This window comes from Cucumis melo, chromosome 4, assembly GCF_025177605.1.
Source record: "Cucumis melo cultivar AY chromosome 4, USDA_Cmelo_AY_1.0, whole genome shotgun sequence".
Lineage (NCBI taxonomy): Eukaryota > Viridiplantae > Streptophyta > Magnoliopsida > Cucurbitales > Cucurbitaceae > Cucumis > Cucumis melo.
The window spans coordinates 34,526,182-34,551,973 of record NC_066860.1 but is presented as its reverse complement, the minus strand read 5'-3'; the positions used below and the strand labels follow the sequence as shown (position 1 = coordinate 34,551,973).

The following is a 25,792-nucleotide window of genomic DNA, read 5'->3' as shown; positions in this document are numbered from 1 at the left end:
TAATTATCCTTGAGTTGTCATTATTTTTTAAGTTCAAATCCATATAAAACTCGTGTAGATAAAGTTTTACTGTATTTAATTACACATAAATGTACATAAATATATATATTTGAGCTAAATGACAAAGATTGGTCATATTTCATTATTATAATTATTGTATTTTGATTGATTCAAATAATGGGGATGACGAGGAGACTTGTTTTATACTCTTAATCATGTTATGTGGTTGCCTATTTGTACCAAATTTAGGTCAACATGTCATTTTCTTAAAGATTGCTTTGCATTTTCATAGGAAATACGATGGCAAGTACCTTTAAATTCATAGTTATAATGTTTATTTAGGAATAGTTTTTATTTTCCTTACATCCTAAGCAATAAAAAAACACCCATAAAATATGATGCTTTTAGGTATACTCATACATTTGGTTATAGAATTGAATCGAGTAGGTTATTATCATACGAGGTGAGTAACTGGAAGAGTTGATGCGAATAACGACATTTAACCATTATTTTCAATCAATGGTGAATCACAGATGGGTGAATTTTTATTTACCTAACCAACCTAACTCAATTAACTTAAAATTGAGTTAGGTTGGCTAGACATCTATGACTTTAGTTAGGTTTAACTAGTTTTTGTTAAAAGTGTAGATTATTTTAATTCGAGTTACTGTAGTATGTGTTTAAGTTGTAACTATTTTAGTTTGAGAAGAAAACAATAAACACCCCAACAAATAATAGAAAAAACGATAAACGTAAAATAGTAAAACAATATCAAATAGAGAGTTTTGAAATAATGTTAGCCTAACTAAGGAGAGTACAAACCAGGATCTGTTATAAGAACGTGTGGTTATTACAAGATTCTCTTTACTCCAATATTTAGTTTTTTAGATTTTCAATTCATGAATTATGATAATTATACGGAGAATTGATAATCTCCCTACGAGAATATACATCCATTAATCAAAATAATATTATTGATTGAAATCAAAAAAAGAAAAAGAAAGTATGTTTAAACCATAAAAAGTAGGATTATTATTTACTTAATTACATTGGATTTGGCGCTATAAGTTTGTGTCCCTTCGCATATTTTAATATTCGGAGTTCCAATGGAACAAAACTATGACTCATTCGATATCTATATATGATATCACATGGACAACCTGTAAGAAACCAACAAGCAATTCCTACAGTCGCTTTTTTCCCTTTCCTTTATAAGCACGAAACTGGTGGTCGGGCTTCGGAGCTCCAGCCTTTTCTTCCACGGCCGCCATTAACGTCGCATCTGTAAGCTTCGTGGTGTTGTATTCACCCACGAGCTGTAAGCAAATAGAAAAGTATCGAGCATAAAATCCCAAAAATGGCGGTTGAGCTTCAGTAACAACACAATACGAGTGGAAGGTGAACGAGGAAAGAGCGACGATCGAGGGTTTTAGAGAGTGGAAAAATGGAGAATCAGGAAGCTCGTCGGTCGAATAATGAACTGAGTTCGACGAAGAAATCGATTCCTCCGTACATGAAGGCGCTCTCTGGTTCTCTCGGAGGGGTAATGGAGGCTTGTTGTCTACAGCCGATTGATGTTATCAAGACTAGGTTGCAGCTCGATCGGAGCGGGGCGTACAAGGGGATTATTCATTGTGGAACCACGGTTACGCGAACGGAAGGAGTTCGAGCTCTTTGGAAGGGACTGACTCCCTTCGCTACGCATCTGACGTTGAAATATGCGCTTCGTATGGGGTCCAATGCGGTACTTCAGACCGCGTTTAAGGATTCTGAAACTGGAAAACTCAGCAATCATGCTCGTCTGATTTCTGGATTCGGTGCCGGGGTTTTGGAGGCTCTCGTCATTGTTACTCCATTTGAGGTCTGTCTGCATCTCTCGCTCTTTCTCATTTTCAACTAATTAGCTAGAATCCAACTTTCAGTTTCATATTCGACGGATTTGAGCTTAGAATTATGATTACTTATTATTTCTATATCATGATTTCGAGATTACTCTCCTAAGGAAGGACATCCAACCAGTATATTATCTTCTGATGAGCGATTATGAAATCAATTCTTAGAATTAGAAATTGAAAATCGTTAGCTCTGAAAGTTGGTCTCAAGGTTGAGTTGAGGGGCGCTGGTTCTTCTCTTTCTCAATGGGAAACCATGTCGTGTACGATAGTTGACGCTGAAAGGACAGATATAATATAATATAAACACCTTTTGCTGATTTTTTTTTTTTTTATGGCGATGTACTTAAATCAATTTTAAATGCTCATTGATGGCTTCGTTTTCAACGAAATACATGGGTTTTATAATGGCAGAATGAGATTCCAATTAAGACCCTGCATTTGCCTTTTTCGGCTGAGCCCTATATATAAATTTTTTTTTTACTTGGTGGTTTGTTGGGGCTGGTGGTGAACGTTGTTTTTGCCCTTGTAACTTTGTGAATACGAATCAATTAGTTTTCACAAGGGTCAGAACAGAGCCCACTGCTATCCTACCGTCTCTGAACTTTTAGCGTTTTATTATTTTCTGTATGCTGCTATCCTACCCTCTTTGGACTTAATTTCATTAGAAATTTGTTCGTACTCATAAACTCACAGTAAGAAAAACAGAGTAGGTATATATTCGGACAAAGTTTGATTTGGACAGCACAGCAGAGACTCTTTCGGCTTCATATTCTGTACTGAATAGCTCATTCGTCAGTTGTTTCCTTTTTTTTTTCTTTCCATGAGATCAACATTTGAGAGTCGTTACTCTAGCATGTTTTAGTTTTTTTTTTTGAAACTCCAGTTTCTTTACCACTGTCAATGGTTTGACTTGGTTGCCGACTCTCTTCATTTGGGTTTAAGCAACTAAGTTAGGGTAGGGGAGAGTGCTAAATGGAAATCCATAAATGTTATTGGTAGTGAAACCAAAACTCCACATTTCAAATTTAACAGAAGTGATTTGATTTGTATGGTCCAGGGATAATCTTTGATGCATTATAATGCATAAAAAATTATGATAAAAACCAAAGTTTCAAATTTGATAGGAAAAGGGAAAATACTACTTATATTAGTAATGGCAATTATTTACCCTAGTATGAAACTTTAGGGTACAACTAAAGTAAAATTGTAAAATCACGTGGACATATGTTGAAAGTGGATAACATTGTACCATTGCAAATCCGGTTTTTGACCAGGCTATAGTGGCTGGTGGGACAGTGGCCACAATGAATTTGGCATGTTTGCAATTTTGCTAATTTACTTCGAAACTCTAAAGTTTTCCATTCACTACATCAAATTGATTTATTGCCTAGTTCGTTGGTACCCGCCATTCTCCGTCTTACTATCTACTTATTATTCTCCTTGCAAGTCAAAATTCATCTTTTCTATTTCTTTTGCATCAGTGATGCATCCCCTTTACGTAAATGCAAGCAACTTATTTAAGTAGAAGTTTGCGTCAAAATAAAGAGTTGCACAATTATTTTGTATCTAGAGTCAATTTGCAGAGGGTTTCAAGATAAAGTTGGTAATAAAAAGATGGGAAGTTAGATTCAAGTTCAAAAGTTTGAGTAAGAAGAACATTTTGGCTTAAAAAATGAAATATTAATCCTCCTATCGTTACACCACATCTGTGCTGCGTGCTATAGATAAATTCGACTGTCTTCCATCTCAAACTTTTGTTGTCTTTTGGTTTTCCTGGTCAATTGAAGAGATTTTTATGCCTCATCTAAACATTATGTAATAAGGTGTAACCGGTTCAGCCCGAGTTGATTTGTTTGGTAAATTTTGTTCCTTTTCAACTTGCACCTTATTCATGTATGTGCAATCAAAAGAACCATAGGATGTCTAACATATTGGTTTGAATATTGCTTAGGTGGTGAAAATTAGATTGCAGCAGCAGAAAGGACTGAGTCCTGAGCTCCTCAAGTACAAGGGTCCAGTGCACTGTGCTCGAATGATTATTCGAGAAGAAGGCCTCCTAGGACTTTGGGCAGGTGCTGCCCCAACTGTTATGCGCAATGGTACAAACCAGGCTGCCATGTTTACTGCAAAGAATGCTTTTGATATTGTTCTTTGGAACAGGCACGAAGGAGATGGAAAAGTCCTCCAGCCATGGCAGTCGATGGTATCAGGATTCCTAGCAGGCACAGCGGGCCCTTTGTGCACCGGACCTTTTGATGTTGTGAAAACTAGGCTAATGGCCCAGAGCCGAGGCACAGGTGAACTCAAGTACAAAGGCATGTTCCATGCTATCAGAACTATATACGCAGAGGAGGGACTTTTTGCTTTATGGAAAGGGCTGCTGCCTCGACTCATGAGAATTCCACCAGGCCAGGCCATTGTGTGGGCTGTGGCCGATCAAATCATTGGCTTGTATGAGAAAAGGCATCTTCAAGATGCTCCCATATAAATACTAGGCACATTTTTGGCACCGTTTTACAAAGAGTCCACAACAGGCACGACCTTGCTCAAGATCTATTCAATGGATTGCACTACCGTGTCCTCGAGTTCTGAAGTCCACAGCTAACCAAATGGAGTCTTTTATTGTCTCTTATTGTCTCTTATTGCATGCCTTCATTTTCGTGTCTGTTTCAACCATCGTCCAAATAACCAAGAAGATTTTGCGCCTCATGACTTCAAATGGATCAAGTTAGGAGACATAGGAAAGTACTTTTAGACCGATAGTTCCTTTGAAATTTAGTGTCTGAGTTGTGCTTATTCTTTAGTCACAATTCTTGGATTCCTTGGGAGTATCGAGACTTTATTGTTGTTAGATGTTTTGTACTCAATAACATAATTCCTTGTAGGCCTTGTATCCGGTAAACATTGTTATCAAAAGGTACCGAAATTTAAGAAAAATGAACAATAATCGAATTGGTTGAAGGATGCTGCCTCTATGATTCAAAAGTTTCAATTTATCAATTGTTTATTTTTCAGGGCTCTGATATTGCAGCTGAGGGATGGATTTTATGCACATATCTCACTTGTTAAAAGCTAAAAATCTCGAGTTTTTTTTTTCCCTCTTTTGATAATTAATAATCCACAAACAACCACTTTCATTACGCAAGGATAAAACAAAAAATCAGCCTACAAAACCCCACTAGAATAAGGGAGAAAAAAGATGAAGGAATAGCACCCGTTCCCTTAAATTTATCTTGAATTGGCAAAGCACTTGAGCTAACTATCAATTGGGATGGTGGTATTATTTAGAATATAGTACCCTTGTATTTAAACGAATTTTGCTACGTTTGATCATTTTTATGCTAACTAATTTCTCTTTGATTTTGTTTTCTATTTTCTCTTTCCTTTTGTTGTGTCAACATATTTGTGCTAGAAAAGGATGCTTACTATGTCAGTTTTATGTATCATACAACATATGAAAGTATTAACTAAAGTAGATGATATCAAAATTTGAAAAGAAGAAAAAGAATTTGGGGGACGAACAAACAACTTAGAATATTTCTTAACTCCCTTCCCTAGATGTTAAAAAATCATTCGAAGAAGGTCAATGTTACCCTTGTTTACAAAATTACCGCAATAAAACTAGCTTATTTTTCTTCTTTCTATTTGCACAGTGCCATTTGCAATTGATGTTAGAAAAATTGGAATTAAAAAACCTAAAACCCTTTCAATTTTGTTGGGTTGGAGTAATTTTAGTGCATGAAACAGAATATTTACAAATATATTAAGATATAATTCAATTTGTAAGTCTATTAATATCTACGAGAAGAATGAGATTTTAATATATTTGTAAAATAATTAGTTTGAACCAAAGAAAATAGCCCCATGTGGTGGGGCCGACCATAGCGCCATTTCAAAGAGGCAACACATGAGAACCAAAAACCCTAGACCATAATTGGAAATGAAATCTTATATAAAGTAATCTAAGCGCGGCCTCACCGATTGTAACCCTAAATCCTTCTTCCGGGTCTCAGCCACTTTTCTTGCTTTCAACTTTCACTTCTCTATCCTAATTTGCTTCATCTTCTTCTCTTCGCCGTATCCAAATCCCTCCCACTGCTTGTTGTTCTTCACCGCCGTAAATGATGTCCGACGAGGAAAGAGAGGAGAAGGAGCTCGATCTTACTTCTCCTGAAGTAGTCACCAAATACAAGAGCGCCGCCGAGATTGCCAACAGTAACTCTCTATCTCTCTCTCTTTTATCTCTATGTAATTCCGATAATCGAGTTCTGTTTTTGCTCATGTTTATATTGAAAATTGGTTTATGCTTTGTGAAAACGAGTCTTTTAAGTGATCAAATGGGATATTCTTGCAGAGGCATTGCAGTTGGTGATATCGGAATGCAAACCAAAGACGAAGATTGTTGACATTTGCGAGAAAGGGGATTCCTTCATTAGGGAGTAAGAGTTTGGCTTTTCTTTAGGTTGAAAAATGCATGACTTATTATTTATCGCGGTTATTCAACTCAATTCAATGGTTTTGATTGTTCTTCACTGTCATCACTCTTGGTATTTGATCAACTGGCTTATTTAATGGGATTTCCTCTGTTTTTTTTTTCTTCTTATAGACAAACCGGAAATATGTACAAGAATGTTAAGAAGAAGATTGAAAGAGGCGTTGCTTTTCCAACTTGCATTTCTGTTAACAACACTATATGCCATTTCTCTCCGCTTTCAAGTGACGAGACAGTGTTGGAAGAGGGCGATATGGTTAAGATGTAAGCTGTAATAATGGCTTTAGGCAATTCAGTTATTGTATTTATGTTGGAAAGATAAACCCTTGTGAAATTTTGTCTTATTGCAGTGATTTGGGTTGTCATATTGACGGGTTTATTGCTGTAGTCGCTCATACTCATGTGCTGCAAGAAGGTCCGGTTACAGGAAGAGCTGCTGATGTAATTGCAGCTGCTAACACTGCAGCTGAAGTTGCCTTGAGGCTTGTGAGACCTGGAAAAAAGGTAACACGTCATTCCGTAATAAAGAATTTTAATTAGTTTGGACTTTCTGCAAACATTTGTCAATCTAGATATATCTTGTGATTTTTTAGTTATGCTAAGTTTCTGTGAAATGAATGTTGAATTTTCTGTTAATTGGAAAGGCAACTTTGCCGAGGTAATCAGTTGGTCCTTCTGGTTGCCTCTTTTCCCTGTTGCCTACATTGATTCTGGCCATATGTTGAGTAAATTAGGTGGGCTTGCTATCTCTAGTCAAGCCTGTTATGTCCAACATTGGCCCAAATCTCATTAATGTGGTCTTATAATAGTTTCTCTTGCTAATCTTTTTTGCATTCATTTTTTATGCGCCTAAAACAACTTAACTTTTAGTTAATACTTGTACAGCCCGGTGGGCTTTTTTTTCTCTTCCTGTTTTCTTGATAGAAACATCCATCCGTTACTAGATCCGTTCTCACATTTCCTTTGTGCGGCAACATGGTCTCTACTTGATGATGACTATCATGGCTATGGATTGCATCCAGTGAAGCCCTTTTATGTCATAGTTACACTGATAGAGCATCACGGACTAGATGTGGCTTAAGCCAATGTTTCCTCCATGTTTTCTTCATATAAACAATTCCATCTATTATTAGAACTTTCTTTTTTCCATTTTGCCTTTGTGTGTGGCAACGTGGTCTCTACTTGATGATAACTACAATGGCTATGGATTGTATCCAATGAAGCCTTTTCATGTCATAGTTACACTGATAGAGTATCATGGACTTGAGGTGACTTTGTTAAACGAGGCTTAGGAGCCTGGGAAAAGCGAGCTCCAATCCCTTTTTTGTTTAAAAAAATTCCATCTGTTGGAATGCTTTCTTCTCCATTCCCTTTGCGTGGCAACATGGTCTCTAATTGATGATAACTACAATGGCTATGGAGTGCATCCGATGAAGCCTTTTCGTCATAGTTACACTGATAGAGTATCATGAACTTGTGATCATTTGATTTTAAGGTTTAGGAACTTGGAATAAGCGAAACTTTGAATCATGTATTTTAAGATGTTTTACTCTTTTATTTTGAAGAATTGTCGATAAAATAATCATGTGTTTGGCCATATGGAAAATTTGAGGAAAAAGTCAGTCGCATGTTTCAATTCTCTATTAATTTTCTTTTTCTATTTCTGTTTGCACTTTAACGATGATTCTTATTTTCCAGAACAAGGATGTTACAGAAGCAATTCAAAAGGTTGCTGCTTCCTATGACTGCAAAATTGTCGAAGGTGTTCTTAGCCATCAGCTGAAGCAGTTTGTGATTGATGGGAACAAGGTTGTATTGAGTGTTGCCAATCCTGAGACAAGGGTTGATGAGGCAGAATTCGAGGAGAACGAGGTGTATTCGATAGATATAGTTACAAGCACTGGGGAAGGAAAGCCCAAGTTGTTGGATGAGAAGCAGACTACTATTTATAAGAGAGCTGTGGACAGGAATTATCACTTAAAGATGAAAGCCTCTAGATTTATTTTCAGTGAAATAACTCAGAAGTTCCCTATAATGCCTTTCACAGCAAGGTTTGTGATGTTTCTCATATGGCTACTGTCAATTATTTTCGTTTTGCATCTCTACTGTTCTATTTATAATCTCATCACTTCAGAGCTTTGGAAGAGAAACGGGCTCGGCTTGGATTGGTGGAATGTGTTAACCATGATCTTTTGCAGCCATATCCTGTTCTTCATGAGAAGCCTGGTGAGACTTCTAATGTCTGAGCTGTCTTTTGGCCTCAGCTTTTCAATGTTTGAATTTGCTTCATAACTAAAATCTCTGTTCTATCAGGTGATTTTGTTGCTCATATCAAATTCACCGTTTTGTTGATGCCTAATGGATCCGACCGAGTCACATCTCATCCTCTGCAAGATCTGCAGCCTACAAAAACAATAGACGATCCTGAAATCAAGGCATGGTTAGCATTGGGCATTAAGACAAAGAAAAAGGGTGGTGGAAAGAAGAAGAAAGGTTAGCCATCTGAAGTCATGATTTTTAAACTTTTTCCGCAAGACACGTTTTAAATCTTGAACAGCATTGGTATTTATTCTATTAGCTAGGGATTGAACGTTGGTTTGATTTTCTGCTCTGAGTCCGACAACCAACCGTTATTTTACTCTCAGCATGGAAACAAACCAATTGCTTTCAAGTTACATATGAAAACTGACTTAACGGTTGGACAAAAAACATATTTTTCTGGTATTATGCGATGCAATAGTTTATAATTTTTTTGCCTGAAAATGCCTTACCAGTCATCATCTTCTGAATATTTACTTAATTGTTTTGCAGGTAAGAAAGGAGATAAGACAGAGGACCCTGCGGATGCTGAGCCCATGGATACCACGGCCAATGGTGCGGCATCCCAAGAACGAACATCTACACAACCACATCCTTGAAAAAAGGAAAAAAAAAAAAAGAAATTAGTAATTCCCCTCGCCTTTTTCCTTCAAATTTGGGTCTGCCCCCACCGTTGATCTCATTTGTATACGATGAGCAGGTGAGTGTAGTTGCCAAATTAAAATGGTGAACGTTCTTTATTGGGTATTATTAATGAATCCAACCTCTTTTGTATGGTCGACATACTTTGCTTTTTTTTTTTTTCTTTTTTTTTTTTTTCATTTCAGACTCCATGGATGCGTTGATTGTCTCTCGAGATGTGCAACTGAATGAGCCTAAATTTATTTTCTTTACTAATCTTTTCACTTCCTTTCTGCTGTCCTTAAATCTTATATTTCTTGCCCAATTTTTTTGTTTATTCAACCACTGACGGATGGAGTTGTATATCTTTCTTATTCTTTGCTGTGTTCATGTTGATCGATATTTTAAGAAAAAACAGTACAGGAATTATGTTTAAAATTCGTCTCGAGGATTCGATTTTTTAGTTATAACCTCTACCAACTTAACACTTGCATAAGCAGACGAGTAACTGTTCTCCAATTGATACTGTTTTAATGCCTATATCCGTTAAATTGTATACATCTGAGGACTTTTTTTGTTTTTTTAAGTTCAAATAATTTTTAAAGACGATTTACAGAAGGAACAAAGTGAGCTTGGCTGACCCCTTTTTCCCTGCCTGATTATTTTATCTCCATAGTGTTATGAACCGATAGGATTGGAATTCGAATTTCTGTTTCCTACTTTTTGATATTTTATTTAAATGGTAAACCTTTTTCAAATAAAGTAATCTATTTTATTGGTAAACCTTTTTCGAATAATGTTGGGGATAAATAAAAATTTTGTTTAGTATGGTTTACAGAAATTTGAACCGAATTGTTTCCATGTACTACATATTTATTTTTATATTTTTATATTAAAAAGAGAAATCGAATTAAAATTTAAGTTATTTTAAAAATGTTTTAAAATTACCCACAGATTTTGAAACTGAAATAGAACTCTAAAAGCACGGTTTGGTTTGAACTAATAAACTGACTTGGTTGGTTTGACTGTCAAACAGAATCGAAGTGGTTTCACCCCTAAAGTTTTGATTATTTTGACGGGGCTTACAATCTTAAATGGGAACAATGTGTAAATATATTACGGATGTCTGTCTCATTATTTTCAAATTTGAATGGGATTATGGCTTGATCAAAGGATCGTAAACTTCACCAGAAAATTTTAAGAAATAGAATGTAATACCAACTTGTGTAAAGCCTAGTCATCTTACAACTGAACCGTGAGTAAGTCAGCAACCAAGAATTAATCGGAAAACACTTACAGGATTGCCTCCTACATTCATTAAAACGTTGGGAAAAAAAAGAATAAATAAAGAAAATACATCTTGAAGCTTTTCTCTCTCGTTCAAGTTGAAGGGATAACTTTCTTCCACCGGTCTCCTCCCAATTTCCATTTTGTTAAGCGAAGTCAAAGATTTCAAAAGCTTCCAAACTTCTACGTTCCCAAAGAAACATCAGAACACTTTTTGATTGTTTATATGGAAACAATGCAGATATACTTTATAATTTGTTTTACGAGACGAGGATCAAACTTAGTTATTTATGATGCATCAGATTACAAACAACACTTAAGCTTTGGCACTTCTCAAACTATGGGATTTTGGCCGAAGACGTGGTTAAAGGGAAAAAGGAATCGAAGACGAGGACAAGAGAACGATTACTTGCTGAGGGCATTTTGAAAAGTCCTCGCACGTTTATTGGGGACGTGGTGCCATCCATCGATGATCTCTACCCTCTCTCCACCGCAAAACAAAAACAAAAAGGAGTTAGTTCTTACACTGCCCCTATGAAAAAGAAAAATTACCTTACTAAACATGCATTAAGCTTTGAACTCCCCCCCCCCCCCCCCCCCCCCCCCCCCCCCTCTCTTTAATTCAATTATATCCCTAGCTATGGAATACATTTTAAATTTAAAAATTTAAATACATATTTTAGTAACTTTGGAGTATCAATCTAAGCTGTCATCTATTGTTTGGAGTATCAATCGTAACCTCGTATGTTTAAAGAGTTAAATTGTCTTCAGGTATAGGGTGTGGTATTGATTACGACCAATAAAAATTTTTCCCTTGAGCATGTTTACTTTAAAACAATTTGACTTTTCAACTAGCCTCAATAATTGGCAATTTCTCTGATATGCTACAAATTGGTACAAAATTTCATACGTGGCAATCTATATGGCAAAATAAAAGGTACGAATAATTATCATCTGAGACCAAGTTTTAATGATTTCGAAAAGTAATATTTTATATTTTGGTCATCGAATTATTTCCTGTTATTTTGAAGTAGAAAATTTTAAAATTGATTCTCCTCTTTAAATGTCGTTTAATCTATGGGACAATTTAGTCCCAATACCTGCTTCTTTTTTTAAAAAATGAAAACTACAACGATACCTATTGAAAACTCAAAACTAAATACACCTCTTATCTTGAACTCAGAATTCAGATATGTTTTGAGAACTGATACGCCTTTATACCTCCACCTCCAGGACCAAAAATGTAGATTTTCCCTAAAGAAAAATGTGTTTCGTTAAAAAATCGAAAGCAAACTTGTTATGACTTTCAATTGCCATGTCTTTGTTTCAAGACCTATTTAAAAGTCCCACTGTCCAATGATGATAATGGCGGGGAAAAAAGCTACAAAATCAGATACATGCAGGCATAAGCCAAGGAAGAAATCAGTTCATCTTCGCTTCAATTACAGGCAAAGGCAACCGGGTAACCAAGAACAAATCTAGAATTCTACTGTCACAATTACAAAACACGTAGACAAGATAAGGTTATTAAACAAATCTTCGGGGAATCTGCGACTATTAAGAGTAAAATTGGAATAGGATTTACATCATGTTGCCATAAAACGTTCCACTCCACATTAATGGTTCTTGAAAGACTGCAACACGAGCGAATACAGGGCATAAGGTTACGTCTATGCTATTCAAAATGAAAAGATCTAAGTGGAAAGAAACATCTCACATCAAAATTCTTGGAGAAATCTTTCACTTGTTCTGCAAGTTCTTGCTTCTTCTGTGCAGCTGCAAAACAATCCCAGTCTTACTAGCATAAGTTAAACCAGCTCAACAATAAATAAAGTAAAATTGAAATCAATGAAGCGAAAGCAGTTTAAAGTTTCTACCCTTGGTAGATATATCCTCAATTTGTTTCGATGTCTTCACAGCAAACCTTTGAAAGGAACGGCTGCAGAAAAGGACAATGAGAGTTGAATAAATTCATGAGAATGAACAATTAGTATTAAGCAGACAACTGTAACTTCAATTGTTACTGAGCTTAAAAATATTTGATTCAATGGCAGAAATGCTGGAAAAAGAATGCCTAGACAGTTCAACTCTTACAAGTATAATTGATACAATCCTCTCAACAATCATTACAAGCATACAAAGTCAACATTTGCTATTGTTCAAACAAGGGCATAGGAGACAATCTTGGGAAAGACAACAAAAAACAATATTTGTGACACTGTTCCAGATGCAAAAATAACAACAGTTGAAGCCTCATGACACAGAATTTTGAATAGAACAAAGAAATATACGATGCAAATAAAGGAGAAAATTGCCCCCAGATAAAAGAACTTGTAACACCACTTTCGTTTTGCTCTGTTTCTCTGACAAACCCCCTTATGACCAATAGTTTCGATTAGGCAAGCATCCATTCTTTCATGTCCTTACCGAACTACATTTGAAAAGGCTACTGCCTTTATGTTCTACAGGATTGCTTTGTGCTAGTGGTTCTAAATTTTGATCAGGTGCAAGATTTATAGACTTTTTTTTATAATTTCTGGTAGCTTTGAGCTATCTCTATGCCTTAGATAAATATTTCCTCCCCTGCTAATTAGCATATAGTTCATGCTTCAAATAAAATAACTTCTTATAAAGAAACAAAACCTTAAACTCAACCCCATAATTAACCAATTTAATATTTCAAGAAAAAGAAGCCCAAGTTAAAATCTTTCTTATTATTTTTGTTCTACTTTATATTAGCAAACCATGAATATAGTTGGTTCATTCTCTATTCACATATAAATTCTATTTGAAACAGAAAGTGGTACCCTCGTCTTCTTTTATACGAGCTTTAAGAGAGAACAGCGAGTATGTAGGGGGGAAAAGAGGCTATATAAGTGCTTCGTTTGCTATTGGTAGTTGGGTCGCTCGCCTTTATATGGCTTGGCTTCACTGACGTTCGTGACTCTATCGTATTCCAACTGATGGAACTTATACAAATAACTGAACTGATCACGCCAAATGAAAAACAATATCAAAATATAAAATTTTACTCAAACTCAACCACTAAGTTACGATTCTAGCATTGTTTCAATAAACATAGATCAGGCACCATCGATCCTCATAAAAGAAATAGAAAACGGATTTATACTAAAAGTTTAACAAATTTCCTAAGCTGTGCAACGCACAATGACCAACGAACCTCTAAAGCTAATAAAACTAAACGAAGATAATGAGACATCAAGAAGATAGCGAGACATCAATCCAATAAAAGGAAAATTGAAGGAGCTATAGCCAAAATTTCCAAGATTTCCTCATCTGCACACCCAACGATGAAGGCAGCCGATAAACATAAAAGAAAATCTATGAATATTTTGCTTCAATGGAACGAGCCAAATAGGAACTAACCCATCCCTCCGGCCAGAGAATGAAGCCTCTTCATGCATATATCATCGATTCATCATCGTCCAAATCAAAACGAAAGATAAAAAAATCCTCTTATGCAATAAAGCCTTAACATTCATTACCTGTTCGCAAGACTGTTGACGAGAACCTCATTCACGAGGTAAGAAAATACTCTGTGGATGAAATTTCCACCCGCCATGCTCGTTTCCAGAAATTAAAATAAATCAATGCCAATTCAGATGCCTGAAATGATAGAAAAAGATAACAGAAACTAGTTTAACCTTCCTTCTAGGTATCAAAACAACCGGCATAAAGTGAAAGAACGCATAAAAAGTAAAGAAACAAAAAGGACATGCAAAACCCTTCAGTCAATGGAAAAAAAAAAAACCCCACACATATGGGTTTCTGAACAAAAGAAAGTCGATCGAAAAAGAGGAAGTTAGGAGAAATGATTACGTAAAAATAGCGTTGGAGAAGACAGAAGTATGATGCCCTAATTTCCCTCAATCGCAAGCCAACCACGATGTCTATGCGGCAGCCGGACTTCTCGCCTCAATTTATAATGTGCGTGGTTGTAGAAAAACCAGAACCTTCCATTAACAAGAAAAAAAGAAAAATTTTTTAGGAAAATTACAACTATATAAAAAAAAAAAAAATTAAAAATCCATAAGATTTGGAATACCCTTTAATTTGTAATTATACAAAATTTACCATCGTTAAAATTAAACTTTAAACCCACATGATTCTATATATTTTAACATTTGTACATCGTTGAGTATCAAATTTATCGTTTGAAAGTTGAATTTCTATAATTATGATATATATAATTGTATAGACTTATTGATTGCATAAAGTCTTTTTGACAATCTCTAAATGAGATTCAAAATTTCATTGTCTTTTGTGTGTTTTACGGTGTTAGTGCGTCATCGAGAGTTTTTCCTTTATGTAGGTATTACTCTAGTGTTGTGACTCACAAATTTATTTTTCATCAACAATATAGTTCCTCGGTTTGTCACTATACTTTGTTTTCTTTCTTTCTTCTTTTATCTATTTCATTTTAAAATATTTTATAATTATTACAAATTTGCAAACTCAATTTTTATGAAAAAGTTTGACAATACAATTGCAACATCACACTATTTCATAACATTTTTTACAAATTTTATTATTTATTCGAAAAATAAAAAATACTAAAAGTTTAGATGAATTAGGACTTATTTGGTAATCCATTTGTTTTATGTTTTAAAAATTAATTTAAAAAACACGGATACTTGATTATTTTTTGTTTTTAAAACAATAAACTTATTTTTATTAAGGATAATTGAAAATAAAAAAAAAAAAACTCCCAAAAGATACATTTCATTTTTTAAAATAGAAAACAACCAAAACTATATGATTTTTCTTAATAAACAAAAATTTTAAAACAGACTTTAGGAAACAGAAGGAAAAAAAATTATTATTATTTTGATTTTTTTTTGTTAACGCTCTCGGTTCCTCGAAGCTAAATGGGCTGGGCCGGTAAGTAAACTTCTGAAAATGCAAAATATCTCCGACAGCGAGAGTGGTTTCAGCTCCATTTCTTCCCGATGGCTGCAATCAACCTTCCTCTAATCCACACTCCTCCATCTATTCAGATTTCTTCAATCAAACCTTCCCAAAACACTTCCAAATTCTTCCTGTTCTCTCAATCTAATCCTTCTCCTCTCCTTTCCAGTTCCTTCAAGCTCTGCAGTACACCCACAGCTCGCGCTTCTTCCTTAATCGCTTTTGCTGCCAAGAATCTCTCGGAATCCGAGCTCAACTCAGTGCCGGAGACCGCCGGGGAAATTGCTGGGAAATTTCCTTCTGACGCCGGTGTTTATGCCGTTTACGATAAGGAGGGCGATGTTCAGTTCATCGGCATTACAAGAAACATAGCGGGGAGCGTCGCCACTCACTGGAAATCAGTACCGGAGCTCTGCGTTTCCGTCAAGGTTGGGACGCCTTTTGCTGTTGTTTCTTTCTCATTTTCTCATTTTCTCATTTTCTCATTTTCAGCCATAATTGATTGTTGGTAGGGTTTATTTGAGGTTATTGCTTAGTGTGATGCATGATGAATTGAACATGAGGGTGCTACACTCTGTTGAGTACAGATATTCTTCGTTTGGAAGTAATCTCGAAAGGTTTCATTTGTTCTTGCGAAAAATTCTGTGCACATGAATTCATTATTGTCTCCAATGAACTGATGCCTCAACTTTTTTATCGAGTTTTGGATACTTAATCTAGTCTAGGCTTCTTAGTTTTCGTCGGTATTGTAATGATACATCTGCGTCATATTCATGTGGTATTCTTCATGCTCTGCTGCTGATAGTTGTTCCATTTCTAACTCGATCTTCACTCATCAGTGCATTGGTTAAAAATTGAAAAGGCGTAGAAGTATAAGAAAGCTGGAACTAGAATCAGGGGAATTCGTGCAAATTGAAATTTAACGTTGGGAGATAATCATTCACTTGATGGACACGGGGAAATTTGTTTTTCACTTGCTGCTCTTGCAATCTTATAGTTCTTTAGACTTTGCTTAATTGTTTGAACATATATTTCAACATGTTATGGTTGGTAGCTGACATCAAATCGCTGGCAGTTTCATGCTGACTACAATTCATTAACTTTTCTTAAAAAAGAGGGTGCATTTATCAGCTTTCTAAATTAGGACCTTCCGAGTGGCAGTTACTCTTTACAAGATCGTTTTGGTTGTGCAATAGGTATATCTCCTTATGGATGAACGTATATAGGATTGATACTCCTTTTTGCACACCTTGAATATGTCCGTTGTGGAAACTCATAGGATATTAAATTGTAAGTAAGTGGCCACCAATGTTTGTACTCATTCCCCATTTATTAGAACATATGCTTGATAATTATCAGCCTACCTTACTCTACATATTTTAATGCATTTGATTCTCATGTGAATTAAACTTCTAATGTAAATAGGGATCCGAGGAACCTAAATTAACTCAAAAGAAGTAGGAATAGTTTTAGCCTTTAGGAAGCATATTATGATTGAGAGGTACTGTGCTACTTTATCTATTCTCTTGATGAGGAGTTGTGCTAGAATTCGAGTTTTCTGTGCAGTAGAATTCTGATCTTACCTGATTTTTTAATTTTGAATGTTTCCTTTCTGTAGTTTGGAATAGTAGATGAACCTGATAGAACAACCTTAACACAAGCATGGAAGTCATGGATGGAAGAACACATAAAATTCACTGGGAAGGTACCACCAGGTAATGAATCTGGCAATGCAACATGGGTAAGGGAGCGACCAAAGAAAAAAGCCGATCTGAGGTTGACGCCTGGTCGACATGTCCAACTTACAGTCCCATTGGAAGAACTCATCGATCAATTAGTGAAGGAGAACAAGGTTGTTGCATTCATCAAGGGCTCAAGAAGCGCACCAATGTGTGGCTTTTCGCAAAGGGTAATAGGGATTCTTGAAACTGAAGGCGTAGACTACGAGAGTGTTGATGTGCTCGATGAAGAATACAACAATGGGCTAAGGGAAACTCTCAAAACGTATAGTAACTGGCCTACGTTTCCTCAAATCTTCGTGGATGGGCAATTAATTGGAGGTTGTGACATTCTTAGTTCTATGCATGAAAAAGGTGAACTTACTGGTTTGTTCAAGAAGTGATTATCAAATTTGAACTTTCAGCAACCAATGTTTTGGTGGAGTGAGAGGCATAATTGGAAGGAGGTGAGATTGTGCCTGCTTTCCATGCTTTTGCCAGATGCTCCATAGAAGTGTAGTTTAAAGTTTCATCAAGTTGAACAAACTAATTTGTTAAAAGCCTTTTCTCCCTCTTCTTATTTCCTCTCAAAGCAAGACCTGAAGATTTGGGGATTTTGAAATTGTTTATTAAAACTTCAAAATTAGTAGATGGTTTAAGCTTGAAATCAATAGAATTTGACAAATTTTAGAATTAGATATCTCAAATCCTAGATTTGAAGAAATATATGGTGTTAAAAAAAAAATTGTGGTGTAAGAGAAATTTATGTTGATGTCGAGATGTGGCCTATGATTTTCTTAATTTAATTTAAAATCTTTTGTAGACAATGTATGTTCGACGTTGATAATATTAACTTTATATTAATTAAACTATTCTTATGTTGGTTGTGATATGGAAATTTAAACCTTCAATATTAAGGAAAAAAGTTTCATAAAATGATTCAAAATTAGTTTTATAAAATTTCACTGTTCATTAACATCTTCTTCATCAATTTGATTTTGATAGGACTTTTTATCGATCGGACCACATATTCTTCACTTAGTATTTTACTTTGTTTCTATAGGTTAGTGGATCCCATATCTTATGAAAAGTAATAAGTTCCCTAAATAGGTGATGTTTCTTTCCATATTTGGGAATCTTACTTTTTCTTTTTCTTTTTCTTATTTTCTTTTTCTTTTTGTCAATTGTATTTGTTCTTTGCCTCAAACAAAAAATTAAAAGAAAAAAAAAAAGTTCGTCGTTGAAAAAAAAAGTAAACAATAAATTAATGAATTAATCTATTTGGCAAAGGGAACGCGGGGTTACTATGATCGTATTTGACCGTACAACTGTGTTGGTTTTCAATGTCCATTGGGTTAGATATATATAACTCAGAGGCTTCCAAGCTGACATGAGTCGACCTTTCTAAAATGGTTAATCCGTTTTCAATTCACCAGATGGACCAAATTCGATCTCCTGATGTTTCCTTCGTAGCTCTTAATTTCTAGATTTGTTTTCTGCTTCTTTTGATCCCGAACATGGAAGGCGAATCCTCTTCTTGCGAGAGATTCAAGCTCTACGATCAGCTGGAATTGCACGAATTTCAGGATAGGTTCGTTGTAAAGTCTGTGGAATTTCCCAACCGAGGCTTCTCAATCAACCGGGGCGATGGAAATATCGAGCCGCTTGATTGTAAGGATTTCTTTCCGATAATACGATTTCTCATAGTAGTTTGGTTGATGAGGAAATAAGGTCCTAGGAAAACGATGAATCCGAAGGATTCGAGCTAGACTTGTAATTAATGATTGACATTCTAACCATGAATTGGCTGGCGAATTTCGTGTCCGTTATTGAAATCAACTTTTATGAGATTCCTAATTTCAGGTCCTTTCTTCGTTTAGTTATTCATTGCTACAAAATGAATTGCATCACATTTATATGTTAAACTCTGTGATTTTGTCTCGTTCCCTGCCTGTATTTCTCTTAAAACGTGGTTTCATTCCGTAGCTGTTTTGTTGTTATCTTCTGATATTCGAACACTATTGGTACTTGAATGTGGCATTTTCAAAAAATATATTTTGTCACAACTTCATTTCCGCATCAGTCTGAGAAATCTTGGAAGATTGGATACAAATTGATTACCTCATTTGTTTTCGTCTTCTATATTTTTTGGTCTTAATAATCATAAATGGTGATAAAATTACAATAATGATGATTCTGGCGGATGCTGAACAGGTCGTAGAGTGATTTAATTTTTGTACACTTACATTTTCCACAAAAACCTCTTTGCTATTAGTGGAAACTAATCATGTAGCTGTTCTTTGTCACGGTTGAGAAATGTTACTGCCTTTAGTATCTAAATCATTTGAATTGCTGTTAGTGTTAACTCGTACAACTTGTTGCTAAATTTCCAAATTTGTGCCCGTTTGCCATACTAAGAATAGTATGAATGCCTCATTGTTACAGGTGATACTGGTTTTGGTGATGCAACAAAAGTCTCCACAATCTATGGAGTGGTTGGGACAATAAGATTAGTCGCTGGTAATTGCTTATGATGAAGATTGTTTCCATGTTCACGTTTGTACAATTTTGCTGTTATAGTCTGTCAGGGTTGGAAAAGGAAGCACTATATTCTATTTGTATTTGCATTATGATGATTCAATTTTTCACATGCTTCGCTTCAGAATCTTGTTCACTGAAATTTTTTAAAATAAAAACGAGTATAGAATAGTTACCAGCTTCATTCGATCTGATCAGCGGCCTGACAACTTTAGAAGTAAGAACATATGATATTTGTTTTGCTTCCTGCTTTTGATTACTCGTGTTGTTGTATAGGAGTATACATGCTTGTCATAACTTCACGAAAAGAAGTAGGAAACTTCCTTGGTTTCCCTGTTTTCCAAGTAACATCTATGAAATTCCTCCCTTGTGATGAGGCTTTGAAGCTTTCAACTTCTCAAGAAGTAAGCTTCTTATTAATAATTCCTTTGACATTGCTTCTTATTAAAAATTCCTTTGGTATTTCTTCTAGCATGGTCAAAATCCCATTTAAATCCTGGAAATTGTTTCTTTTGAGCAGAAAAAGGATGAAGCTTACTTCCTGTCTTTGTTGAAAACAGTGGTAACAACTCCCGGGTTGTATTATTCATACCAAACAGATATAACGTTGAAGTAAATGATCTTCTTCTTCTGCAGCTTTCTAAATATAGTTTCTTTTGTTGTTATCATTATCGACTCATGGTTTGAGTTGATTTTGGATCTTAGTTCAGCTTCAGACTTTGTCATTTCATTCTTAAGTTGTAAGATAACTTCACTTTCTTGTAACAGCTTACAGAGAAGGTGTAAGTTTGCTGAAGGATGGACCGCAAAACCGCTTTGGAAGCAGGTAAATGGGCGTGGAATTTAATTACTATGTTTAAAAGAAAGTTTCTCTGTTTCAGCAGTTGGAAGACTTAAAGGACGAATTAGTAAATGATACTTTTTGAAAAAGAAAAACTTCTGTACACATTTGATCGGCAACAATGCTTTGGAATTTCCTGGTCTCAACTGTCTCTCTTTCGCTCTCTCTTCCTCTGAGTCATACTGAGTTAATGGAAGTGACCTTTTCCATACTTTGAACAGCTTTCTCAATTATGTTGCTTCTACACATATTATGATTAGATTCCAATGTTGCTTATTTCTTTCTGATTAATTAGCTAAGGAACATACAAGTTGCATATTATAAGCACACACAACTTTGACTTCATAAAATATCCGTCATTACTAATTGTTTGTTCCTCCTGCTATCACTAAAATCTACGTCCTTTTGCATTGTTTTTGACGCATTTGTCCCTTTGTTTATCCCCTGTTCAATTTAGATTGTGAATTTTGAATTTTTATTTGATTACGTAATTAATTGCTAGTTATTTGTTTCAATATTTCAGGCTGACCCTAGATTCGTTTGGAACAAAAACCTTCTAGTGGAACTTATTGAGTTCAAGGTATGTGCTGCATTGTGCATGGTTGTTCCAGGCTAATGCTCTGGGAGTTAGTTATTTAAGAATAAGCAACATTGGCACGAGTTATTCACAATCACAAGTTCTTGTGATTCGTTAATTTGTTTATTATTCTTTTGTTCTTTCTTTTTTATGTCATACTATTGTTCTTCATTGCAGCTTGATGAGTTTGTCATTCCACTACTGCAAGGAAATATCCTAAACTTCCAATTCATATATTAATATGGCGGATGTCATGAAGACTAGTTACAACGTTTCCCTTTTCTAATCAAACTTAAGAAACTTCTTTCTTTCTAGAAAACATTTCTTAGAAACTTGTCTAGAGTTTTCTTGTAGTTGTTTCTCTAATATTGTCTTTTAATTTATTCTAACTTTAAGGGCATACCCATTGTCCCATGAGATTAGTTGATGTGCATGTAAACTGGCCCAGACATTTATAGATATAAAAAAAATTCTCACTTACAAACACTTCTACTATTGTTTATCCTTCCAAAGCTATAGACTTGTAAAATAATCTTAACCTGTTTAAACATTTTCCCTGACAAATATGCAAGTATTACACTAGAGGGGATTAAAGTTTCTGATGAAAATGTAAATTTATCTGTTTTAATGGAGCTACAAACCAAACCTTAACAAAAATGCAAGCTTCCAGGCCGTACAGCTGAAGCTAAAAGAATCACCCGTTCAACTAACGTTAATTTCAAGGCGATGCACTCGTCGGCTAGGTACACTTTAAGGATATTGCCAATTCTTAAACAGATTTCAGGCTGTTAGAAAAATATTAATTATTTTGGAAATGGTTATTGATTACTAGGAACGAGAATGTGGAGAAGGGGAGCAAATCTTGAAGGTGACACAGCCAATTTTATCGAAACTGAGCAACTGGTGGAGCATGAAGGTCTTAAAGCTTCACTATTGCAGGTATTTTGTTTCTTGCTGAATATAATTGATTAACTTGAAACTTCTGTTTTAACGTAAGTTCAACGAACTTCAGGTAAGAAAACCTCTAATTGATGTATGCCTTAAAATAGGATTATCTAGACATGCCAATCAAGATTTGAAAATTGGTTTTCCTTTTTGATTAATATGAGTAATTCTTTTTTTAACGATAAATTCAATATCTATATCTTTGAGCTATCCCCAGTCAATTTATCTGTACCAACATTCTCTCCATTTTGCAGATTCGAGGTTCGATTCCTCTACTTTGGGAGCAAATTGTTGATCTGAGCTATAAACCACAACTTAAAGTTTTAAATGATGAGAAATCGGTATAGTTTAACATTTTTGCACTTTTCTTTAATTGAATGTTTAACCGTTTCCCCCATCAACAACTACTGCTTTTCTGATATACAGTCAAAAGTTGTTGAACGTCACTTTTTTGATCTTTCACAACGATATGGAGAGATAATAGCAGTCGACTTAACCGATAAAGTACCATTTCTTTATCCCTTTTCTCTCATGCTAATAAGATACTTCCATCCACATGCATCAAGATTGTCTTTGTAGGCTTCGGGAGTCACTCTCCAGACCCATATAAATCCTGTGTTTCCTTGCCAACATGCACACACTCTTTATGTTGCTTTTACCAGCCTCATGCTGTGACACTCATTTGTGATCTTCAACGAGCCAATATAACTTTCCTTAATATTTTTCTATTTCAGCATGGTGAAGAAGGTCAATTGAGTGCAGCGTTTGCTGCTGAAATGCAGAAGCTGCCAAATGCAAGGTATGGTATAATTAAAATATATGGAATCTAGTATGCGCAACTTCGAACCCTATGTAGTTCCTTCTCATTAAATACAAACTAAACTTTTCAATGGTTGGATGGAAAGTGCAACTGTGAACATAAAATTTAGGAGCTTACAAGAAGCAAGACCTATGTAGCTCACAATATCGATTTCTTAGTAGTTAACTTGTACAGCCTCTCTGTATGCTGTCTTTTATTCTGGTTGGCTTCTGTGTTGCCTTGCCTCCTATAAGATTTAGTTAGTCAGTAACATTTAAGTCTCTGATTTTCAGTTGTGGACCTTAGATGTCCTACACCTTTTGAATTCTAGTCCTCTCTTAGTTCTATCCTCTGTTAGGTTATGCTCTGTAGTTTGCAATGTACTAGGAAAAAAATTTCCTGATGCGATGGATTAATTTTCTTGATTGGCTATGCTTTAAATTATTGTCTTTGTAAAGGGATGTTACCATGCTTATACTGTATTTTTATGGATATGCAGGTATCTTCCCTCTATCCTTCACCACGACATCTAAATATCTTTATCCTGTCCCTTCCTACACTACACATCTAACTTCACCATGACGTCTTGTTACCACAATTGGTTGGATTACAGTCCTGGGTTTGAAATATGTGAAGGAAAAAATTCACCTGATTTTCTGTATTCATTTTTCTTGTTTGCGATAATTTAGAATTTTTGTCTTTTGAATGGGATGTTGCCACACATCATGATATCTTGATATGCTAGTGTTTAGTATTCCAGATAATGTAGTAAAAAGTTGAACCAGATGATGGTAACCATTTGTATGGTGCAGCCATCTCAACATTGACGTCTTTTTTATTATTATATGAGAAAATGAAATGGTGCCCCTTGTCTATGTGTTGCAGATATGTCCCTTTTGATTTTCATCATACATGTGGTACCACAAAGTTTGAAAACCTGCAGCTTTTATATGATCAAATCTCAGAAGATTTTGAAAACCAAGGGTAATATGGATGGAAATTCTGAATACAAGTTCTTACATGTTAAGAATGCAAAAACCAGGTATGCTGGCTATCCATAATTCAGTTTTTAATCGTTACTGTTCCAGCTGAGCAGATACCTCCTCATAGATCCAGAAGGAAATATACTCCAGGAACAAAAAGGAGTTATTAGATCTAACTGCATCGATTGTCTTGATAGAACAAATGTTACTCAGGTTTGTGAGAAGTGGATATACTTCACCTCACGTCACACGTTAAAACCAGAATCCTGTTTGGTATCTTATGTTGTTTCTCTCTTTAACAGTGTTTCCTGGCTCAAAAATCTTTGACCAACCAATTGCAGAGGATCGGACTACTTACATCTGCCGAGTGCATTACGAACTTCAATGAAGATTACACAAAATTTAGAACGTGTATGCCTCCTGTTTCAATTGATTTATAGACCCTGAGCTTAGAAGTCTGCATGCATGCCTACATATAAAACAATCACTTCTCATTCACTTAAAGTCACACATATCTACTAAACTGTGTATTATCTTCCTAGTGTGGGCTGAACAAGGTGATGAGATTAGCCTTGAGTATGCTGGTACTCATGCTTTGAAAGGAGACTTAGTGAGGTGAACCTAACTCAAAGCCTATTATTGTGAAAAAATAAACTGTTTAAATGCTTCCAATAAATGGAACTTTCGGGTGTAGATATGGAAAGCAGACTTTTTCCGGAGTAATCAAAGATGGGATGAGTGCTATTACCAGATATTATCTGAATAATTTCCATGACGGAGTTCGGCAGGTAAGCCTCTCCACGTCTATGAAAATCCAGTTGAATGAATAGAGCTCCATTTCTAAAGAAGTATTTGGCTTTATTTTGTGTAGGATGCAATAGATCTTATATGTGGCCGCTATAGCATCAACAAACAAGGTCCTTCACCATTCCAGCTGAATGGATTTGAATCACTATCTGTAAGTAATGATGCGAGTAATGAGAGAGAATCGTTAAATGTAATGTGGAAAGATGTGAGTAATGAGAGAGTTGTCAGTTGTTAAATTTATGGGCCAAAGTATTCTCTAAAATCTATATCCTACTCATAGTTTATTTACTTTATTGTGCAGTATCTCCCGGTAGCATCAGCTCTAGTGGTTGGAGGTTTGACGATTACATCGCTCACGCTTCAGCAAGGTATGAATGCTATGGTCATCATTCTCTTAAGATTATTGTTTTGTCTATTCTTAGGATGATTTAAAATTAATATATGTTTTATGATTTTCTCTTATAGCGGGAAGGAATGCGCAGCAGTTTATGTCATCTGTGCTTTGGGCTGGTGTTACTGCTGGGGTGATGGCAGTGGTCAAAGCAAATGGCAAACAGTTCTGTTCTAGGCCTCGCTTATGCAGCCTCCGTTGAAGGTTCGCTTCTCATTCCACATTTTTTTAAGCTTATATTATTTATGGACAGAAATGCACTGCTGATTTACTGTAATTGACCCCTTACATGATGATGCATATAGTGTGTTCTTTTGTGCTATTTTCCATGTTCTCAAGTTATAGTTATAGTTAAAGCAAGATGAAAAATGTTGCACAACAGTATTTATAAACAAGCATCTGCAAAATGAATGTTTATAAACACTTAGAAAGTCAATCCAAACAAACTTTAAATATACCAAATATCATGTTTTTTAAGTTGGCATTTAGTTTTATAAAATTATGCGTATTTTCACGCGATCTCTATGCAATTGATAACATACATAGAAACATAAACAAATATTTAAAAAAAGATACTTTTATCTGTTTTGAATATACTTGATTAGATTTTAACAATGATCTTGATGGGGTAACAAAACAAAAAAAAAGCT

The 25,792-nt window shown here is 35.3% G+C and overlaps 5 protein-coding genes across 8 annotated transcripts; 4 read left to right on the top strand and 1 right to left on the bottom strand.

Annotated features, from left to right (window-relative positions):
• Positions 1-1,114: 1,114 nt before the first annotated feature.
• On the top strand, positions 1,115-4,856 carry LOC103486272 (mitochondrial succinate-fumarate transporter 1). Its single transcript, XM_008444170.3, has 2 exons — positions 1,115-1,861; positions 3,847-4,856. The coding sequence occupies exons 1-2, from the start codon at positions 1,445-1,447 to the stop codon at positions 4,381-4,383; spliced, it is 954 nt and encodes a 317-aa protein (XP_008442392.2). The 5' UTR covers positions 1,115-1,444; the 3' UTR covers positions 4,384-4,856.
• A 978-nt stretch (positions 4,857-5,834) lies between these two features.
• LOC103486273 (ERBB-3 BINDING PROTEIN 1) lies at positions 5,835-9,615 on the top strand. 2 transcript variants are annotated; one of them, XR_007820473.1, is made up of 9 exons: positions 5,835-6,110; positions 6,250-6,334; positions 6,502-6,651; positions 6,738-6,891; positions 8,086-8,438; positions 8,522-8,613; positions 8,701-8,880; positions 9,199-9,406; positions 9,534-9,615. XR_007820473.1 is itself a non-coding variant. In XM_008444171.3 (8 exons), the coding sequence occupies exons 1-8, from the start codon at positions 6,017-6,019 to the stop codon at positions 9,303-9,305; spliced, it is 1,215 nt and encodes a 404-aa protein (XP_008442393.2). In that variant the 5' UTR covers positions 5,835-6,016; the 3' UTR covers positions 9,306-9,487. The 2 variants fall into 2 exon arrangements, 1 of the variants encoding a protein (XP_008442393.2); XM_008444171.3 differs by lacking the exon at positions 9,534-9,615 and having other exon boundaries at positions 9,199-9,487.
• A 2,268-nt stretch (positions 9,616-11,883) lies between these two features.
• LOC103486274 (uncharacterized) lies at positions 11,884-14,612 on the bottom strand. 3 transcript variants are annotated; one of them, XM_008444172.3, is made up of 5 exons: positions 14,455-14,611; positions 14,121-14,241; positions 12,492-12,553; positions 12,332-12,390; positions 11,884-12,248 (listed from the first exon to the last, which is right to left on the bottom strand). In XM_008444172.3, the coding sequence occupies exons 2-5, from the start codon at positions 14,195-14,197 to the stop codon at positions 12,231-12,233; spliced, it is 216 nt and encodes a 71-aa protein (XP_008442394.1). In that variant the 5' UTR covers positions 14,198-14,241; positions 14,455-14,611; the 3' UTR covers positions 11,884-12,230. The 3 variants fall into 3 exon arrangements, with proteins under 3 accessions (XP_008442394.1, XP_050940232.1, XP_050940231.1); XM_051084275.1 differs by lacking the exon at positions 14,455-14,611 and adding an exon at positions 14,392-14,430; XM_051084274.1 differs by having other exon boundaries at positions 11,884-12,390; positions 14,455-14,612.
• An 844-nt stretch (positions 14,613-15,456) lies between these two features.
• On the top strand, positions 15,457-17,821 carry LOC103486275 (bifunctional monothiol glutaredoxin-S16, chloroplastic). The gene is made up of 2 exons (XM_008444174.2): positions 15,457-15,971; positions 17,162-17,821. The coding sequence occupies exons 1-2, from the start codon at positions 15,585-15,587 to the stop codon at positions 17,663-17,665; spliced, it is 891 nt and encodes a 296-aa protein (XP_008442396.2). The 5' UTR covers positions 15,457-15,584; the 3' UTR covers positions 17,666-17,821.
• Positions 17,822-18,570: 749 nt separating this feature from the next.
• On the top strand, positions 18,571-25,464 carry LOC103486277 (phosphoinositide phosphatase SAC8). The gene is made up of 20 exons (XM_051084273.1): positions 18,571-18,932; positions 19,707-19,781; positions 20,076-20,203; positions 20,320-20,411; positions 20,568-20,625; positions 21,164-21,220; positions 21,395-21,426; positions 21,878-21,960; positions 22,050-22,156; positions 22,417-22,503; positions 22,589-22,666; positions 22,897-22,961; positions 23,847-23,945; positions 24,058-24,157; positions 24,247-24,355; positions 24,487-24,559; positions 24,639-24,732; positions 24,816-24,902; positions 25,053-25,119; positions 25,217-25,464. Exons 1-20 carry the CDS (start codon positions 18,779-18,781, stop codon positions 25,342-25,344), a joined length of 1,773 nt encoding a protein of 590 aa, XP_050940230.1. The 5' UTR covers positions 18,571-18,778; the 3' UTR covers positions 25,345-25,464.
• The last annotated feature ends 328 nt before the right edge of the window (positions 25,465-25,792 follow it).

Excerpts from the sequence above, each read along its gene's own strand:
- LOC103486272 (XM_008444170.3), top strand. The coding sequence starts at position 1,445 with ATGGAGAATCAGGAAGCTCGTCGGTCGAATAATGAACTGAGTTCGACG. Across the intron at positions 1,862-3,846 it reads TCATTGTTACTCCATTTGAG|GTGGTGAAAATTAGATTGCA; the intron begins GTCTGTCTGCAT and ends AATATTGCTTAG.
- LOC103486274 (XM_051084274.1), bottom strand. The coding sequence starts at position 14,197 with ATGGCGGGTGGAAATTTCATCCACAGAGTATTTTCTTACCTCGTGAAT. Across the intron at positions 12,554-14,120 it reads GTCAACAGTCTTGCGAACAG|CCGTTCCTTTCAAAGGTTTG; the intron begins GTAATGAATGTT and ends CCTTTTCTGCAG. Across the intron at positions 12,391-12,491 it reads TGAGGATATATCTACCAAGG|CTGCACAGAAGAAGCAAGAA; the intron begins GTAGAAACTTTA and ends ATTGTTTTGCAG.
- LOC103486275 (XM_008444174.2), top strand. The coding sequence starts at position 15,585 with ATGGCTGCAATCAACCTTCCTCTAATCCACACTCCTCCATCTATTCAG. Across the intron at positions 15,972-17,161 it reads AGCTCTGCGTTTCCGTCAAG|TTTGGAATAGTAGATGAACC; the intron begins GTTGGGACGCCT and ends TCCTTTCTGTAG.
- LOC103486277 (XM_051084273.1), top strand. The coding sequence starts at position 18,779 with ATGGAAGGCGAATCCTCTTCTTGCGAGAGATTCAAGCTCTACGATCAG. Across the intron at positions 22,667-22,896 it reads CAGTCGACTTAACCGATAAA|CATGGTGAAGAAGGTCAATT; the intron begins GTACCATTTCTT and ends TTTCTATTTCAG. Across the intron at positions 24,356-24,486 it reads TTACACAAAATTTAGAACGT|TGTGGGCTGAACAAGGTGAT; the intron begins GTATGCCTCCTG and ends TTATCTTCCTAG.
- LOC103486273 (XM_008444171.3), top strand. The coding sequence starts at position 6,017 with ATGATGTCCGACGAGGAAAGAGAGGAGAAGGAGCTCGATCTTACTTCT. Across the intron at positions 6,111-6,249 it reads CGCCGCCGAGATTGCCAACA|AGGCATTGCAGTTGGTGATA; the intron begins GTAACTCTCTAT and ends ATATTCTTGCAG. Across the intron at positions 8,881-9,198 it reads TGGTGGAAAGAAGAAGAAAG|GTAAGAAAGGAGATAAGACA; the intron begins GTTAGCCATCTG and ends ATTGTTTTGCAG.